At 44.7% G+C, this 17,682-nt stretch overlaps 1 protein-coding gene across 1 annotated transcript in view; it reads left to right on the forward strand.

Annotated features, from left to right (window-relative positions):
- MRPS10 (mitochondrial ribosomal protein S10) overlaps positions 1-16,552 on the forward strand; it is a 75,297-nt gene extending 58,745 nt beyond the window's left edge. The window contains exons 6-7 of the mRNA XM_069233960.1: positions 16,134-16,223; positions 16,307-16,552. Coding sequence (XP_069090061.1) covers positions 16,134-16,223; positions 16,307-16,393 — 177 coding nt within the window. The 3' untranslated portion in view covers positions 16,394-16,552. The remainder of the gene's footprint in view (positions 1-16,133; positions 16,224-16,306) is intronic.
- The last annotated feature ends 1,130 nt before the right edge of the window (positions 16,553-17,682 follow it).

Below are 17,682 nucleotides of genomic sequence, written 5' to 3' on the forward strand. Positions count from 1 at the left end.
GGGAGCCACGCAAGCCACACCTCCCTGGACTCCTTGGGGTGCCTATTTTTAAAAAAATTCTGGGTTTTGTAGGTTTCCCTACATGACAGCCGCACCCTGGACCAAAAACATAGGTGGACCCTCCCCCCCCAAACACAGGCATTTTTGGAATATATCACTTTGATGTGTGCACATACGTCCGTGATGTGCCAAACACTAAAATTGTGAAAAGAAACACACTTAGGTTATGTGAAGAAGACCCCTCACCCACCAACCAAGTTGGCATGCTTCATCATCGGGGTCCCACCCGAGGCACCTAGCGTGTCACAGGTGTGCTGCGACGCCTGATTACAGCGGAGCAGGTTTTGTCTTTTTTTACAACACATACTGGTTGGATTTGGCACGAGGGTGAGTGATGGTTCAGTGAATCAAATTTTATTAACGAGATTTCACAAAAATGAAATGCACTGCTAATAACTGAAAGGCAAAAAAGTGAACCAATGACTCACAGCTCGTGAGCTGTAAAGCCGCGACAAGGCACCAACCGCTTTACAGGCCATTCACACACCTTTCATACATGACACGCACAAGACCATTCACACCGCCAGCCACGGGCCCAGCACATTACAACACTCACATCGACAGACCGCGCCACTCAAGGGCCCATCACTTACATACGCCCACATGCCTGATACAAGAATCACACCAGCTGATGGGAGTGTGGACTGCCGTACGGCTGGCACCGCCAGCCAAGCGCCACCCCACGCACACCGCCAGCCAAGCGCCACCCCACGCACACCGCCAGCCAAGCGCCACCCCACGCACACCGCAATCACTTTTTTTTATTTATAAACAACAAAGAAACTACTAATTATAAAATAAGCACAAAACTACAAACACAAAAGCTCTAACTAAATACACAACAGATGCCAACCGTGAAACATATGAAAATATAAAACAGACAGCTTACGCTCAAGGTATTTCCCAGAAATTCTTTTGGGTATGGTAACTTCTGTAACAGCCGGGAACACACAGCCCAGGCTTTGAAGGGCATTCGGGGCAGTACATCCGGCTCTCCCTCCGGATTAATCTCCGGGCACATACTCTACATTTCTTTGTGGGCATGTCTTTTTTGGGAGTGGGAGGAATGTGATCTGGAAAGTGCCGATCTTTCAATCTAGCCACATCCTCCACCACTTCTACTCTAGGAACTCTTGCCGGTTCCACCACAATAAGGCTTTCTATCACCGACTCCTGAAATTTAACAAATGTCATCCTTGACTCGGGTGAACAATCCTTGTATACAATAAAGGCATTAAAAGTTGCCAAATGAAATAAATGTAGGGCCAACTTTTTATACCACACATATGACTTACGAAGAGCAGTGTAAGGTTCTAACCTCTGATCTACTCTATCAACACCACCCATGTGCCTATTGTAGTCCAAAATGCACGCAGGTTTGCGCACTTCCGCAACCTGACCCCAAACAGCCACAGGGGAAGTACTTTCATCATGGATGGTCGATAGCATGTACACATCCCTCCTGTCTGAAAATTTCAGAGCTAGCAGCTCATTATTCCGCAAGGCACTGCACTGTCCCCTCTCAAGTTTTTTACAGACAAGCTCCCTTGGATAGCCTTTCCGGTTAGAACGGATTGTGCCACAAGCAACAGTGTCCACCCTAAACAACTCCTTGAACAACTGCACTCCAGTGTAGAAATTATCTACGTACAAATGGTGACCTTTGTTAAACAGCCGTCCAGCAAGTTCCCACACAATTTTTTCGCTAACTCCAAAAGTGGCCGGACAACCAGGAGGGTCAATACTGGAATCCCTACCAGTGTAGACCCGGAAATTATACACATATCCTGTACTGCTTTCTGACAGCAGATACAATTTAATCCCATACCGTGCCCTCTTACTAGGAATGTACTGCTTAAAAACTAAACGCCCCTTGAAAAGGACCAAAGACTCGTCCACACTTATCTCTTTGCCTGGGACATAGACCTCTGAAAACCGATCCACAAAATGATCAAGGACAGGCCTAATCTTAAAAAGGCGGTCACAATCAGGGTGATCTTGTGGCAAGGCTAAAGCATTGTCTACAAAATGCAGCATACGAAGAAGAAGCAAATACCGATTACGTGTCATAGTTGCAGGAAATATAGCAGTTGCCATCAAGGGACTAGTAGACCAATAAGAAGCCAGTGACGGCTTCCTGATCAACCCCATCAAAAAAGACAAACCTAAAAACCTTTTCATCTCTTCCAGATATGTGGGAACCCAATGAGTAGCTCTAGACTGAGGTTTAAGTCTGGCAGCGTTGTCCCGCAAATATTGCTCTGCATACACATTTGTCTGCTCCACAATCTCTTCCAAAAATACATCGTCCATAAACAAGTGAAAGAAATGGACAGGCAGAAAGTTTTCCGTATTAACTCTACACCCTGGGAGACCAGTAAATGCAGGTAACTGTGGCTGCTCCATGTTTGGGGCAATCCAGGTGTCGGGTCTTCCAATGGGAAACCCTGCAGCCCCAGGCTGCTGCACTCTTGGCACATCAATGTCCTCCTCTAACACAGGCTCTTCATCTGCACTGAGAGTAGCTTCCTCATCAGAAGAATACTCTCGGACAGAAAACTCAATTCCAGAATCTCCTGCTTCCTCCTCTGCCTCAGATGCAGAGTCAGTGTCGTAATCATGGTCTGAAGAAGACTCAAAGAGCATGCGAACAACCTGCTGAGCGGTCACTTCGCGGCTAGCCATGATCCTAACAACAAATGGATTGCCAACAACAACTAGCACTAAAATAAGTAATAAACAAAGTGTAGCTTTATCACAAAGAGTTATGTACTACAAAAAACAATACCACACAGTTGCCTGAAATAGCTACTCACCAAGCAACTACTCTGCAATCACCAATGATATCCCACTAAAAAGAAAAAAGAAAAAAGCAATTTAGACATATGACAACACAAACACCACTGTGCTCAAATCTAAGGACAATGTCAAACACACAATACTGCATTTAGTACACCACCTACAAACATGTCAACAATACTCCTTTGGAGTAAATTGCGTTCACTTACCTAAAACATGCAACTATGCAAACCGCAGGACAACTACTGCCAAAACCGCAAAGATCCACAGCGAAGGAAGCAAAAGCGTTGAACTAGAAGAAAAAGAAGAAATAAATTGTTATAATCACAAATACAAATACTTTGCCAGTTGACAAACACCCCACCACCAAGAACTTAGCAGTTGTCCCTGGTACCTAAGTGGATCCTGCCCCCCTCGGGGTAGATGGGCGTAAAAGATTTGGCCAATCTGACCCCAAGGGGGGCAGAAATGGGCAACACCTCTGTGCCCCCTTTCAGGTGGCGACCCTTCCCCAAGGGGGCACCCCCAGCACAACACAAAACAAAAAAAATCCCTGCCCTCCTTGGGGGCAGATGGCCCTACAAAATTACGGGCAGAGATGGGCAATACAAATTTTCCCCACCTTAGGGGGGCGACCGTTGCCCAAGGGGTGCCCCCAAACACACACCAAACACAATCCCTGGCACCTAGTGTGCTTCCACCCCCCCCCCGGGCCAGATCGTCCAAAAAATGGCTGGTCTGCCATCGGGGGGGGGGGGGGGCCGAAACAGAAAAAAAAAAGCTCCCCAGGGGAGCGACCCTTGCCACAGGAGTTGCCCCCAAAATAAACAATCAAAACAAAATCCCTGGTGTCTAGTGGTTTTCGCACCCCCCCCCCCCCCCGGGGGCAGATCAGCCCAAAAAATACAAATAGAAATTGCCCCCGGGGGGAGGGCGACCCTTGCCCAAGGGGTCGCCCCCAAAAACACACATAAACAAAGATATCCCTGGTGTCTAGTGGTTTTCACCCCCCCCCTCCCCCCCGGGGGCAGATCCGCCGAAAAAACGGCGGATCTGCCCCCGGGGGGGGCGAAATACAAATAAAAATTGCCCCCGGGGAGGGGCGACCCTTGCCCAAGGGGTCGCCCCCAAAAACAAACATAAAAAAAGATATCCCTGGTGTCTAGTGGTTTTGGACCACCCCCCCCCCCCCCCGGACCCTTGCCCAAGGGGTCGCCCCCAAAAACACACATAAAAAAGGTTATCCCTGGTGTCTAGTGGTTTTCGCCCCCCCCTCGGGGCAGATCCGCCGAAAAAACGGCCGATCTGCCCCCAGGGGGGGGCGAAATCCAAATAAAAATTGCCCCCGGGGGGGGGGGGGGGCGACCCTTGCCCAAGGGGTCGCCCCCAAATTTAGCCACAAAGAAAATCCCTGGTGGCTAGTGGAGATTCCTGGGGCAGGGCCCGCGATCGTGGAGCAGGAATCTAGAGAAAACAGACACAGGGGGAAAGGAAAGGCCCTTTCCTTTCCCACCGTGTCTGTTTTCTCAACCCCCCCACCCCCCAAAAACGGAGAGGACTCACCTTTGAGCTCCTGCTCCGAAGACGTGCTGGAAGCAAATGGCTTCCAGCGCGCCAGCAACACTAGATGACGTCAGCGCGCTGCGCGCGCGCTGACGTCATCGGATTGCCGGGGGGGGTGCGGGGGTGGAAGGGGAAGGTCTTCCCCTTCCATCCCCGCCTGGGGGGGGAAGGGGGGTGCACGGGGGGGCGCGCTAGCGCGCCCCCAAGTTCCCCTGTGCCTAGGACGAGATGATCTCGTCCAAGGCACAGGGGAACTGTAGCCTTGGACGAGATCATCTCGTCCAAGGCACAGAAGGAGTTAAACAGCCTGCTACCACCAGACACAGTTCTGGGCTCCTGGGGTGAGAGTCTGTGCTCTCAAGAGCTGGAACACAAATCCTTTCCTGGACAGAGGTGTCGCTGCTCCTCCCTCAGGCAGGCACCCTGCACCAGCGGTCAGCTTCAAAGGCTTTGCCACCTTTGAAATCTGACCTCTGCCCATGCTGCTAGCAGCAGATGGCTGCCCAACAGTTTTGCCCACACTTTAGGTGGGAAAACCAGCAGGAAACCTAGGAGGAGTGGCCATCCCTAGCCTGCATCACCCCTCAGGTGTGGCCAGCGAAGTGACCACTCCATTTTATTATCCTCCATCTTGGATGGTAGGAAAATAGCCAATCAGGGTTAGGAATGTGACCTCTTACCACAGGAAGTGGTCACTTACTGGGTGTAGCCATCCTAATGTAGCTGGCCCATTGTCCACTTCCTGGTACTCCTCCTAAACCCCCTAAAAACAACATTTAGTGGGCATCCCTAGACCCAAAGCCTCAGATTCGACAGACACAAAGAAGACCCAAGGCATGAGAACTGAAGCCCTGGGTGCCAAACCCTGCCTGCTGCTCCAAGATCTCGACCATCGCTGCTGAGGTGTCGCCTGGAAACCTGAAGGACTCTTCAAATCCCCGGTGCACCTCCAGTCTTCTATAAACTGCCAAGAACCTCCCTCAGAGTGAAGGCATCACTCTCCTGCACCCTGCAGGCAAGGAACCGGTGAAGTCTGGTAAAGTGACCAGCTGCTGCCCAACTACCCCTGTCCAGCAGCCCAACCATATTCTGTACAACAGCCCTTAAGCACAAGACCTGTCACCATGCCACGTTTTGTGGCACTGTGACTTTCTAGGGCTGTGGCATGCCACAACCTGGGGTACCGCACCCCCAATGTCAGACACTCAGAAGCAAAGTCTACCCCGACTCCCAGAAGCAAGCACCAGTTGAGGGACTTCAGCACACCCTAAAACCACTCAGTGGCCTGCCTACCTGCAAACCACCCTCAAAATCGCCTGCTCCTGACACCAAGCCGCACGACTCCTGACTGACCTATCTCTTCTGCACTCCTGGCCCCTGCCCCTGCTGTGCTCTGGAGGCCCCTAACCCCTTGCAACCTCCACCGTCCAAGGGGACCCAGCAGACGTACATATAAGTCCAACTTTGCAGTGTGTTTCCGAGTGGTCTCCTTCGGGCACCAGCTCCAAGACCTTCAGCTGCTGCTCCTGCACGAACCAGGAACCATCCAGCGTTCTCCGGCTGGCCCATTGGACACTCCGACGACTTCAACCTAAAAATAAAGGTGACATTTGTGAGAGCATCAGCTGATTTTATATGCATTTTTAAAGTTGTTCCCATTGATTCCTCTGGTGCGTAAATACACACCGAAACAGAACATTTTTCTAAACTTTGAAAAATCATATGAAACGAAGTACTTACTCTATATTGATGATCTTGGTCTTAAAATATTTATAAAAATCCGAAGTATTTTTGTGAATTGGTCTTAAGTTATTCTTTGGAGTGAGTTTCCACATTTATTGATACTGTGAGTACAACAAATGCTTAGCACATCTCCTGGATTAGCCTAACTGTTCGCCCCCACTACTACAAAAACAGAGCATTAGGTAGTCTGCATTTTACCTCTGGATAGCAAAGTGGGGGCTTGGACTCTTTGCACAATACACATCATTTTCGTTCACTATACAGAGGGCCAGTCTCTACATTTGGTGGATCAGCGGTGGGATCTAAGACTTTGCATTTGCTGATACCACTTTGTCACTAAGTGATCACATGAATAACCCTAATATTTATCTTTAGCCTAATTGTATTTTACATTTGGACTGCACATTTTTAAAATTAATTGCTAGGCAATGGTTAGGTCCCTGAAATAGTGATTGGAATTTAAACGTCTTTACTATAGTTAGGCTTTAGAAAAAGTTTTTTTCCAAAAGTTTTTCAAAAGTTAAAAAGGTCCCACCTTTAGTGAGAAAAAAATGTCTGATGCATAGAACCAGGCTGAGGTGCTCGACCTGACCACTTGGATAGGAATGAAGTACACCCAGCTAAGGGCTCTCTGCAAAGGTTACCAAATTCACACTGGTGCTAATTCTACCACAGAAAGGCTTAGGAGGCTTGTGGCAGAATATGAGACTGAAACCTCAATGAATGAGGGTGAAACCTAAAAAAAAGAAAATCAAGAAAACTCCATTGAAGCCGAGGAGGAGGAGGTAGGATCCTCCGTCTCAAAAGTAGCAGCCCCCTCAGAGGAGGATTTGGCTCTGGCAAGGTTAACCAAAAGGCTGGCTTTAGAAGCTCAACTTTTGAAAATAAGAGATGAAAAGTAGAGAGTTTGGCCTAGGACCCATCTCTGGTAGCAGCATACTAGTAACCAGGGAGGAGGAAACACATTTTAACCTACAATTCCCCAAAGGAGTTGTCCCCCCTTACACAGAAGTTGATGATATCATCAAATAGGTTTCTGCCTATGAGAGAACCTGCATAGCCAGGGAAGTAGATAGAACACATTGGAGCTCTCTATTGTGGGAAATGTTCTCATGGCAACTCCTGACATCGAATGAGGCAAATGCTAAGTCCTGTGACCTCATGAAGGCTACCCTGATTGAGGGCTTTGTACTTGCAACTGAAGAATACAGAATTAAATTCAGGGAGACTCGAAAAACCCAAAGTTAGTCCTTGGTAGAATTTGTGTATTTTCAGTAACAATGCTGGGTGGCTGGATAGAAGGCAACAAGGTTAAAGATTATGGTGGGCTTTACAATTTGATTGTGAAAGAGCATCTTTTGAGTAATTGTTACTATGAGAAACTACACCGGTTCCTGGTAGACCTAGGTCCACTTTCTCCTCTAGAGTTGGGGAAGAAGGCAGACCATTGGGTCAAAACAAGGGTAACCAAAACTCCCACTGGTGGTGGGGGAGACCAAAACAAAGAGGGCAAAAAGTATCACAGTTGTGGCCGGACCATGTCATTGAACCCACAGAGGTAACATTAGTCACAGAGGGGGAGTGGGAGACTTACCTTGTGCTGCCTGGCCTATTAACATGCAGAAATACAGGCAGCACCCTTTGATTAATGGGACTAAAGTATAAGCCTTGAGGGACACTGGGGCTAGTGTCACCATGGTAACCGAGCACCTGGTCAACACAGATTAGTACCTGGTAGGGAAAACTAATCCCGTCACCAATGATGACAATGTCCGAAAGATCCATCCCATGGCAATGGTATCTTTTGACTTGGGGGGAGTAGTTGGATAGAAAGAAGTGGCTGTATCCCCATCCATCCCTGTGGACTGTCTTCTTGTTAATGACGTGGAGAATTCTCCCTGGGCTGAAAAAGAACTGAGGACCCATGCAGCCATGCTTTGGATCCCAGAGTGGGGTTGTGTCAAAACAAAGGCAAAGCGCAAACTCCAGAGTGCACAAGAGGCGTTGGGTGCTGGAAGAATGGACCAACCCTCCAAGAGAAAAGGTTCTTGCTGGGGGGAGGGGGTGCAAGTCAGAACCCCTCTTCCCAGGAAGAGGTCTTGTTTAACCCCAGAGGGAACTGAGCCTGAAGAGCTTTGGGCCTTATCACTCAGACCTTTTGGGTCCAAGGGGGCCGTCTAGGGAGGATCTGTGACAAAAGACCTGTCCCACTCTTGAAAGCCTGAGGCAGCAAGCTGCACAGGAAGAACAGGGTAATGTTGGTGGTACCCACAGGCTTTATTGGGAGGATGGACTCCTGTATACCAAGGCCAGATATCTCGAGCCTGGTGCAACCAGGAGGGTGGTAGTGCCCCAGCAGTACAAAGAGTTTCTTCTTTCTGTATCCCATGACATTCCCCTGGCTGGGCACCTGGGCCAAAACAAAACCTGGAGTAGTTTAATAAATCACTTTTACTGGCCTGAGGTGTCCCAGAAGCTGAATGACGTTTTTCCAGTCCTGTGTCTCCTGTTAAGCCAGTGGTAAGGCATGAGGCCACCTGAAGGTCTCCTTAATCCCAACCTGTGGTTGGGGTGCTCTTTGAAATATATCACAGTTGTAGTGGATCATGCCACTAGATATCCTGAAGCTTTTCCTCTAAGGAGCATCACTGCCCCTGCAGTGGCCAAGGCCCACCTGTTGTTGTTTTTTTTAATTTATTTTTTATAGGGTTGGCTTTCCTCAAGAGGTAGTATCAGACAGAGGTTCAAACTTCATGTCTGCATACTTAAGACACATGTGGTAGGAATGTGGTGTGACTTAAAAGTTCACTACCCCGTTACCATAAACAGACCAGTGAATTGGATGAAAGATTTAACCAAACATTAAAAGGCATGATTGGAAGACTCCCTGAAAAGCCCAGAAGGAGATGGGATGTCTACGTCCATATCTGCTTTTTGCGTACGGAAAGTGCCACAAAAGGGAGTAGGGTTTTCCCCCTTTGAACTTTTGTTTGGACGTCCTGTTAGGGGCCCTTTGACTCTTTTGAGGGAAGGCGGGGAGAGGCCTCTCAAAGAGCCCTAACAGGACATTGTGTATTATGTACTTGGCCTTTCTTCCAGGATGGCTGAGTATATGGAAAATATAGACCCACCAGGAGCTCCAGAAGCACTGGTATGACCAAAAAGCTGCTATAGTGGAATTCCAACCAGGGCCGAAAGTTTTGGTGTTGGAGCCTCTGGCTCCTAGCACTTTCCAAAGTAAGTGATCTGGGCCCTACCCCATACTTGAAAGAAAAGGGGAGGTCACCTACCTGGTTGACCTTGGTAGTTGCAAGAATCCCAAAAGGATTATACATGTCAACCGCCTGAAGCCCTGTTTTGACAGAGCTGATGTGACCATGCTCATGGTTACAGATCAGGGATAGGAAGAAGAGAGTGAACTTTTTCCTGATCTCCTCTCCAGCAACCAAGAAGATATTTCTGTCGATGTAGTGGTCTTGTCAGTCACCCTCACAGGACAACAGCCGGCTGATTGCAGGCACGCTGTAGGAAGTTGGCTCTGTACATACTATCTCAAAGTGAGAGATGGAGTCCAAGAATTTCCCTTAGAGGTTGATAGTGGCAAAATTAGATGATACTAATGCTCTATTTTGTGGTAGTGTGGTCGAGCTGTAGGCTTATCAGAGGGTAGTGTTAAGCATTTGTTGTACACACACAGGCAATAAATGAGAACACACACTCAATGACAACTCCAGGATAATAGGTTTTTATATAGAAAAATATTATTTTCTTTGTTTTAGAACCACAAAATTCAGAATTCAAGAAAGGACATAAATTGTCAGGTATTTGGCATAGGTAAATATGGAACTTTTAATTAAAACAGTAATGTACATAGTTTTGGCAATAAGCTATTTTAAAAGTGGGCACAGTGCAAAAATCAACAGTCCCTGCGGGAGGTAAGTAATAGTTAGTTTTTCAGGTAAGTAAAGCACTTACAAGTTCAGTCTCCGGGGCATAGGCAACCCACCGTTGGGGGTTCAAGTCAACCCCAAACACCCAGCAACACAGGGTTGGTCAGGTGCAGAGGTCAAAGTGAAGAATAAAAAAATACACTCCACTTTACTCCCCACCATCCTGCGTTTCACCACTCCCTGACCTGCTGAAGCAGCTGATTTGCTATTTCATTTTCTCCCCCACTTACTACTTAAGGGCAGAGAGGAATTTCCTGCCTCATCACACTCTACCTTGCCCAATGGGGATTTTGTACTTTTTCCACACCTTACCTACCAGTTGGAGAAAGATGTTATGCCTGCCTGCTTTTCCTCAAATTGGGGGATGTTTCCAGATGCCTCACCCACTTCTGCCTTGTCAAAGGGATGGATTGACGTGTTCTTCCACCCAACCCAAATTTTTCCCAAGGGCAGAACAGTTTAGTGCACCCCATGCATTGTCCAGAAAGGGGTGTTCTTGAAATAGTATTTAATCAAATCCGACTTCAAAAGTGTTGCTATACTTTAAGTAAATTTATTTGTGAATTTTTCTATTTTTTTAATTTATATTTTCCTCAATATTTAAATTGTGAAGCACTTGTAGAAAAAATAGTTATGATATTATTTACATATTGCGATAGATAACAGAGACCCATAATCATCTATTCAAATAACTTCTATGAAAACTACTCAGTGACCTATATCCATGCTAAGCGTAGAAAAATATATATATATAAATATATAAAACCATAATATATACATTTGTTAAGCAGTCCTAAAGAGCATCTATATACTTTAAAAAACATAATTATTATATATATTTGTACAAAGAAATGCACATATGTAGATACATACATATAATCAAATTATAAATGATTATACACATAGGGATATGCTGTACATTAGTGTTTAAGTATGGCGGTTATGTAGGAAAGAGCCAACTCTTGAGTAGTCTTTTGACGATAAGATAGTTATCTGTGGATCTTATGTTTTGGGGTAATGAGTTTCATAGTTGGGCTGCCTGGACGGAGAAGGATGTGCCACCTATGTTTGTTTCTTGTATGGTGGTATTTTGAGGCGAGGTGCCATTCTGGGGCAGAGGTTCCTTTGATGAATTAGCCAGGACCTTTTCATTTTACTAAAATTATGTGCATAGTATTCTTACATATAGGGGCTTTCTGACCACTCTTCTCATTCATTGGTTTGTTTTGTGTCAGTCACATTTTCTTCCACCCACTATAGCATTCAGCATGGGACACTGGGAGAGCCCACTTCAGCCATGGGCTAACTTCACTGCAAGAGACAGCACTCTGCCCTGCAGTTTCCCAAACAACGTTTTGTAAAAATCTTGACAAAACAAACATTGACAATGCTAAAAGGCTGGGTAGAAACACCAGACCTATTGGCTTTGCTAATGCTTGTTTATTTTTTCTCACTCCCTGGCCTGTTACACAGGCACTGAAGAGAAGTGCCTAAGAGAGTAGGCCTTAAGCTCATCTACTTATGGGTAATTCAGCATCATAAGTCCAGATGTTACATTTTCTGTGAAGCACACAAAATGATTGGCTGCATTCTCTCTATGGAATTCCACCTAATCACTTTGTGTGACGTTCTTAAACGTTTTTTAAAGGAAAGTTCTTAAGTTTCAGAGTATTAACTGAAGTATACTCAACTAGCCACATGTCCACTGTGATTTTTGCTTATAACAAAAAAACGACCATACGAAAATACACCAAACGAAGTAAAGGCACCAAATGGAGGTGAGCAATACATGCATGTTAAACATTGGTGTACTCTCAATCTGCCAAACACCAGCTGTTTTCTGAACATACCTAAGGGAACTTTCATGTTTAATGAGAAAAAGCGTCCTTTGGGCCCACCTTTAGAGATCTTTCCCCTTTGACAAATCTTCACCCGTTTTGGCAGGGCCAGCACCTGAAGTTCCTGAGTATAGTGCAAATGACCATCCAAGTGGCGTTTTCTGCATAGTTGTGAGCTTTTCCACTTGCACGGTAGTCGGGCGGAAGTCTTTTTATTGAGTCTCTTTAATGATGAGCATGGTATAATTCTTAGTGATATGTGCTATGCATATTAGAGGAAGACTGGCTGTTTTTATCCCTAGTTTTGTAATAAGTCTTGTGGTGTGTGTGTGTGTTGTCTGGACAAGTAAAAACTGTCACTTTCAGACCGGCATCTATCAAACATGTCTAATAGTCACACACCAGCGGCTTTCAAGGATGACCAGAAATTCCAAAATACTAGTCTGACTCAGGCATTTGATTAGCTGGGTTTTAAAGGAGGGGAAGCTGGAGAAACACCAGGAAATATACAAAAAAAGTGATGAATGGAACCCTTTAATTAATCTTAGCCAGTGGTAATTACTCCAGCCGCATCCAAGTCCATCATTATTTTGCACACCTTGCCAACTCAGTTTGGGCCCAGCCATACTAAGTCAATCTTGACCCTGCTCGAATCAGAACGGTCAAGCCTGAACTACCAGGCCAAGGCCTCCTCGAACTTGAACACAGGCAACCCAGGACCACTTTCATCCTGAACTAAGCTACACCCGTTTGAAGAGCCCCAATTGGGCTGAAACTGGTCTTGGGTTGCCTTTGTTCTGGTTCAGGGAGGGCCTGGGCTGGCAGTTTGTCCAGACTGATACTTAGGGAGCTGGGCCAAGACCGATTTACATATGGCTAGGTCCAAACTGAGGTGGGTTGGTGGGCAAAAGAACAATGGGTTGGAATGCTACCCAGAGTGATTGTCAGTTGTTAGACTTACTGAAAGCATTTCTTCCCATCACCTTTTGTGTGTTTGATGGACTGCCCTTTCTGGCCAGTGGTTTGCCCAGATAGGTGGTCACATGCTCACTGTGCCAGTGGAACCAAGCTCCACCTTACCGAAGAGCCCCAATCAGGGTGAAGATGGTCTTGAGTGGCTTGTGTTTCAGTTCAAAGAGAACCTGGCTTCGCAGCCTGGGATGGTCAGTTCTTACGGGGACAGGGTGAAGATGTATTTGCATATGAAAGCATCCAAACACAGATGGCATGGTGGTCGAAACAATTTATTATAATGCAACGCCAAGTGATCGCCAGTGATTAGACTTACTTTAATCCTTTCTCCACTCATCTTCCGTTTGTTTGAAACAGCAAGCAAGACTGCAGAGGCAAATTGGTAGAAGTCACTTGTACCACTGATAGTAACAAGTAGAAGCTAGTTGTGCAGGCCTGAAGTTTGTGATTAATACAGTGCTGGAACAATAATAGGAAATGCTTTCATAGAAAAACACAGTACCCTGCCAATTGCATGCTTGCCATGAAATGTCAGGCAATTATTGAATATATAAACCCATGGGCTATATAGATGAATACATAAATGAAGATTTTGTAACTAAGGCAGTGGCCATCGATTAGCTACTTTGTGTGATTGCTCCCCTCCGGTTATCTGCAGGACATGCTTTGCTGCCCTTTCCTAACAAATGTTGCCCAGAGCCAGCATAGCACATCCCCCTCACCTCCACCTCATCACAGACATGCCCTCAAAGTCTCATGCGGCTAGGGCTTCCCATAGACTTGCACTCGGCTGGTAATAGTAAGTAAGAGAAAAACAGAATTTAGCAGGACCATTGGAAATCCCTGATGGCTTCAGATAATTGAATCTTCATCTTCTAAATTTCCCTGACGTTAATTTTGCGTCTACAGACATTTTACCTTTACTAAAGGATTTTTCTGCCATAGAGTATGTTTAAATACTCCTTAATCTGGAAAGCACACAAGATGTTGGAAACTCAGAAATCTCCAGTTGGCTCAGAGCCGTTGATCAGTGAATGACATGGAGCCATCTCAAATTGAATGCTAACATGTTGCAATTTGAAAAAATCATGACCTACTCTGCACCGGGCCTGATGATCTGCGACCACCACTCAAAGTATCTTAGAAAGTAAGAAATGTTGGAATTACCATGGACTCCAGGTTATCAACGAATGCCCAAGTGGACAAATTAGCAAGATCAAGCTTCATTACTATGAAAGCTTTGTGTCGCATCTTCCCTTACCTGGGATTTCCACAGAAGGCACAGGCTACTGTCTCTCTTGCAATGTTTAAACTGAGTTACATCCAATGGCCTGTAGCATAGATCTCCTTTATAAACTATGAGAGGACTACAGTGAATTCAGAACTCTGTTGCCAGACAACTCCTACATGTAAAGCCACAAGCCCACATATCCCCTGCCTTGAGGGCCCTACATTGGTTACTAGTTGCCAGAAGATCGACCTTCAAGCTGCTTTGTATCACCCACTAAGCAAAACATGGAACAGGACTGCTTTTCATCAGGAATACAATCACCAGATACATTCATCAAAGGAACCTCTGCCCCAGAATGGCACCTCGCCTCAAGATACCACCATACAAGAAACTAACATAGGTGGCACATCCTTCTCCGTCCAAGCAGCCCAACTATGAAACTCATTACCCCAAAACATAAGATCCACAGATAACTATCTTATCGTCAAAAGACTACTCAAGAGTTGGCTCTTTCCTACATAACCGCCATACTTAAACACTAATGTACAGCATATCCCTATGTGTATAATCATTTATAATTTGATTATATGTATGTATCTACATTTCTTTGTACAAATATATATAGTAATTATGTTTTTTAAAGTATATAGATGCTCTTTAGGACTGCTTAACAATTGTATATATTATGGTTTTATATATATATATATATATATATATATATATATATATATATATATTTTTTTTTCTATGCTTAGCATGGATATAGGTCACTGAGTAGTTTTCATAGAAGTTATTTGAATAGATGATTATGGGTCTCTGTTGTTATCTATCGCAATATGTAAATAATATAACTATTTTTTTCTACAAGTGCTTCACAATTTAAATATTGAGGAAAATATAAATTAAGAAAATAGAAAAATTCACAAATAAATTAACTTAAAGTATAGCAACACTTTTGAAGTCGGATTTGATTAAATACTATTTCACATCTCGATACATTGCCTTCCTTATGCATCTATATTGTCTGTGTGCTTATGTATAAATATATTTATTACTTTACTCCTACTGTAGGAAACAAAACCTTTGACTTTATCCAATGCACTACTCTGTCTCCCCCTATATCTCTCTCAATATATCCTCTGTCTCCACTCTGACTCATCCCAAACCTCATTCTACTACTATGATCTCCCAAACAACCCTTTCTAAATTCCTCCCTCACTTATCCCTCTTTTGACTTATCCCAAACCTCATTTTACTAGTATGATCTCCCTAATCTATTTCTAGAGACTCTTCCCTCCTCTATCTCTCCTTTTACTCATCCCAAACCTCATCTTACTACTCTGATCTCTCAAACACACTTCCTAGATTTTCCCCTTTCTATCCCTTCGTTATGCTGTTCAATCCAACTAACAGACACCGCTCAAATTAACTCATATTTCCTTATACTAATCCACCAGTAATCCTTTTATGGTTCTGGAGTAGCATGCTACTCACTGAAAAGCACTTTGATGCCTCGCCAGAGGTATTGGTTGCTATATAAATAGAAGTACAATTTATCGGTCATTATTTTTCCTGTTGGTATCTAGGTTTGGTGGCCCGCAGTCATGCCGATAATATAGCGGTGTTATTGTGAATCCAACTGGTTCTCTGCTTCTTTGAGATTGATAAGTTTGTTAACCTCCCCCGTTTGTGTTCAGGAAAGAGGCATGTTCCTGTATTGTGAATTTGTAATATTTAATAGCCTTGCTGAGCAGTTTCTTAATTTGTTGCATGGTGGCGTCAGATTTTCTACAAGGTACATTTGTGTTCTGAATGAGTTGGGAGTTCTGAACTTTTTGAAAGACAATTGCTTGCACTTTTCACTCCACTGGTTGCAGTCAGATTTGGTGGAGGCTCTCCTGTAATGAGGATTATAGCATTTAAGTATGTGTTTCGTTGTGATGACGATTGCCTGATGTATTTGTGTTCTTGTTTTAGATGAAGCATTTAACCGGAAGCACAGCTGACATGTACTTAGAATATATTCAAAGAAACGTACCTGAAGGTGTTGCGTTGGAAATAAAGAAGGTAGCCCCAATATTAAACATATTTGTTAAATGGCTTTGTTTCTCTGGAATTGCTGTTGTCTTGATTCATGTGTTTTATTTTAGACCACTTTAGAAAAGCTGCCGGAACACCTCAAGAAGCCAGTGTGGGACTCTGTTCCCCCCACAGAAGAAAGTGCCAATACCTGTTGAATATCCCCCGCAGGTGGTTGACCCTTTGAGGAATGTGAATTAATCGCTTTTGCCAGCATAAAATGCACCATGAGAAATGCGACCAGGTTTTTGTTAATGGTAATATGTAAAATGTACATACTGCACATAAATTAAAAAAAAACATTGACAAAGGTAAAATGTTGGATATTTGTTTAGCACATGCACACATGTATGTATGTATTTGTAGAGCGCATTCCGGACGTATCATCGAAGCTCTGAGCAGCAACAAGTGAGAGAAAAAAGAGCACCGGGGGAGGAAACAAGGAAGCTACCAAAACATAGCTAGAATTAATGTAGAAAGTGGCAAGTTTTTATCTGCTTCCTAAAAGACCGAACGTTATTATCCTTCCTAATGGACAAAGGGAGAGCGTTCCAACATTTGGCTGCTGCTACTATAAAAGCTTTGTCAACCCCACCTAACCTTACGACTACGAGGGACAGAAATCAAATGGAGACCTGATGACCTAAGCTGACGACCTGGCACATACCATTGTAAGGAAGAACAAAGGTATTCAGACCCTACCGAGTGAAGAGCCTTATGAGCTAGCAAAGCCTTGAAAGTGATGCGCTTTTTGACAGGTAATCAATGCAATTGTCTCAGGCTGCCGCTAGCCGAAACTGAGCGAGGGAGATCTAATATCAAGCGGTCAACAGTGTTCTGAATCATTTGCAGTTTGTCAATAGAGCCTTTGTCAATATTTAACATCAGCGCAATACAGTAATCTAGTTTGGAGATCACAGGGCAAGAGACACAGAAATTCTAAGTTCCTTCTGGAGGTAGGGGAACATTTTCTTCAGAGTATTTAGAATCCAATAGCAGGCTTTGGTGGTCGAAGTTACTTGGGACTTGAAGGACAGGGAATTGTCAAACACAATCCCAAGATTTCTGGTAGATGCAGTGCTTTAAATGGGCCGGTACTCTCCGGTACTGAGTACCGGCACTTTTTTATTTTGAGAGGGAGAGTACCGGCATATCTCAAGAAAAACGTAATACTTTTAATTGGAGAGTACCGGCACTTCTCAGAAACAAGCAGGTACTCTGGTACAGAGTACCTGCACTTCTATTTTTCCATTTAAAGCACTGGGTAGATGCTATGGGGACAGGCAGTTCACCACAAGATTGCGGCCACCAATGTGAACTCCACAGCTCAATGAATACTAGAGCTAAAGAAAAGGATCTCCGTTTTATCGCCATTCATTTTGAGCCAGTTGTGGCCCATCCATTTATTAATCTCGCTGAGGCAGTGGTGAAATCAGTCTGCTACCTC

Source organism: Pleurodeles waltl, chromosome 5 (genome assembly GCF_031143425.1).
Source record: "Pleurodeles waltl isolate 20211129_DDA chromosome 5, aPleWal1.hap1.20221129, whole genome shotgun sequence".
Lineage (NCBI taxonomy): Eukaryota > Metazoa > Chordata > Amphibia > Caudata > Salamandridae > Pleurodeles > Pleurodeles waltl.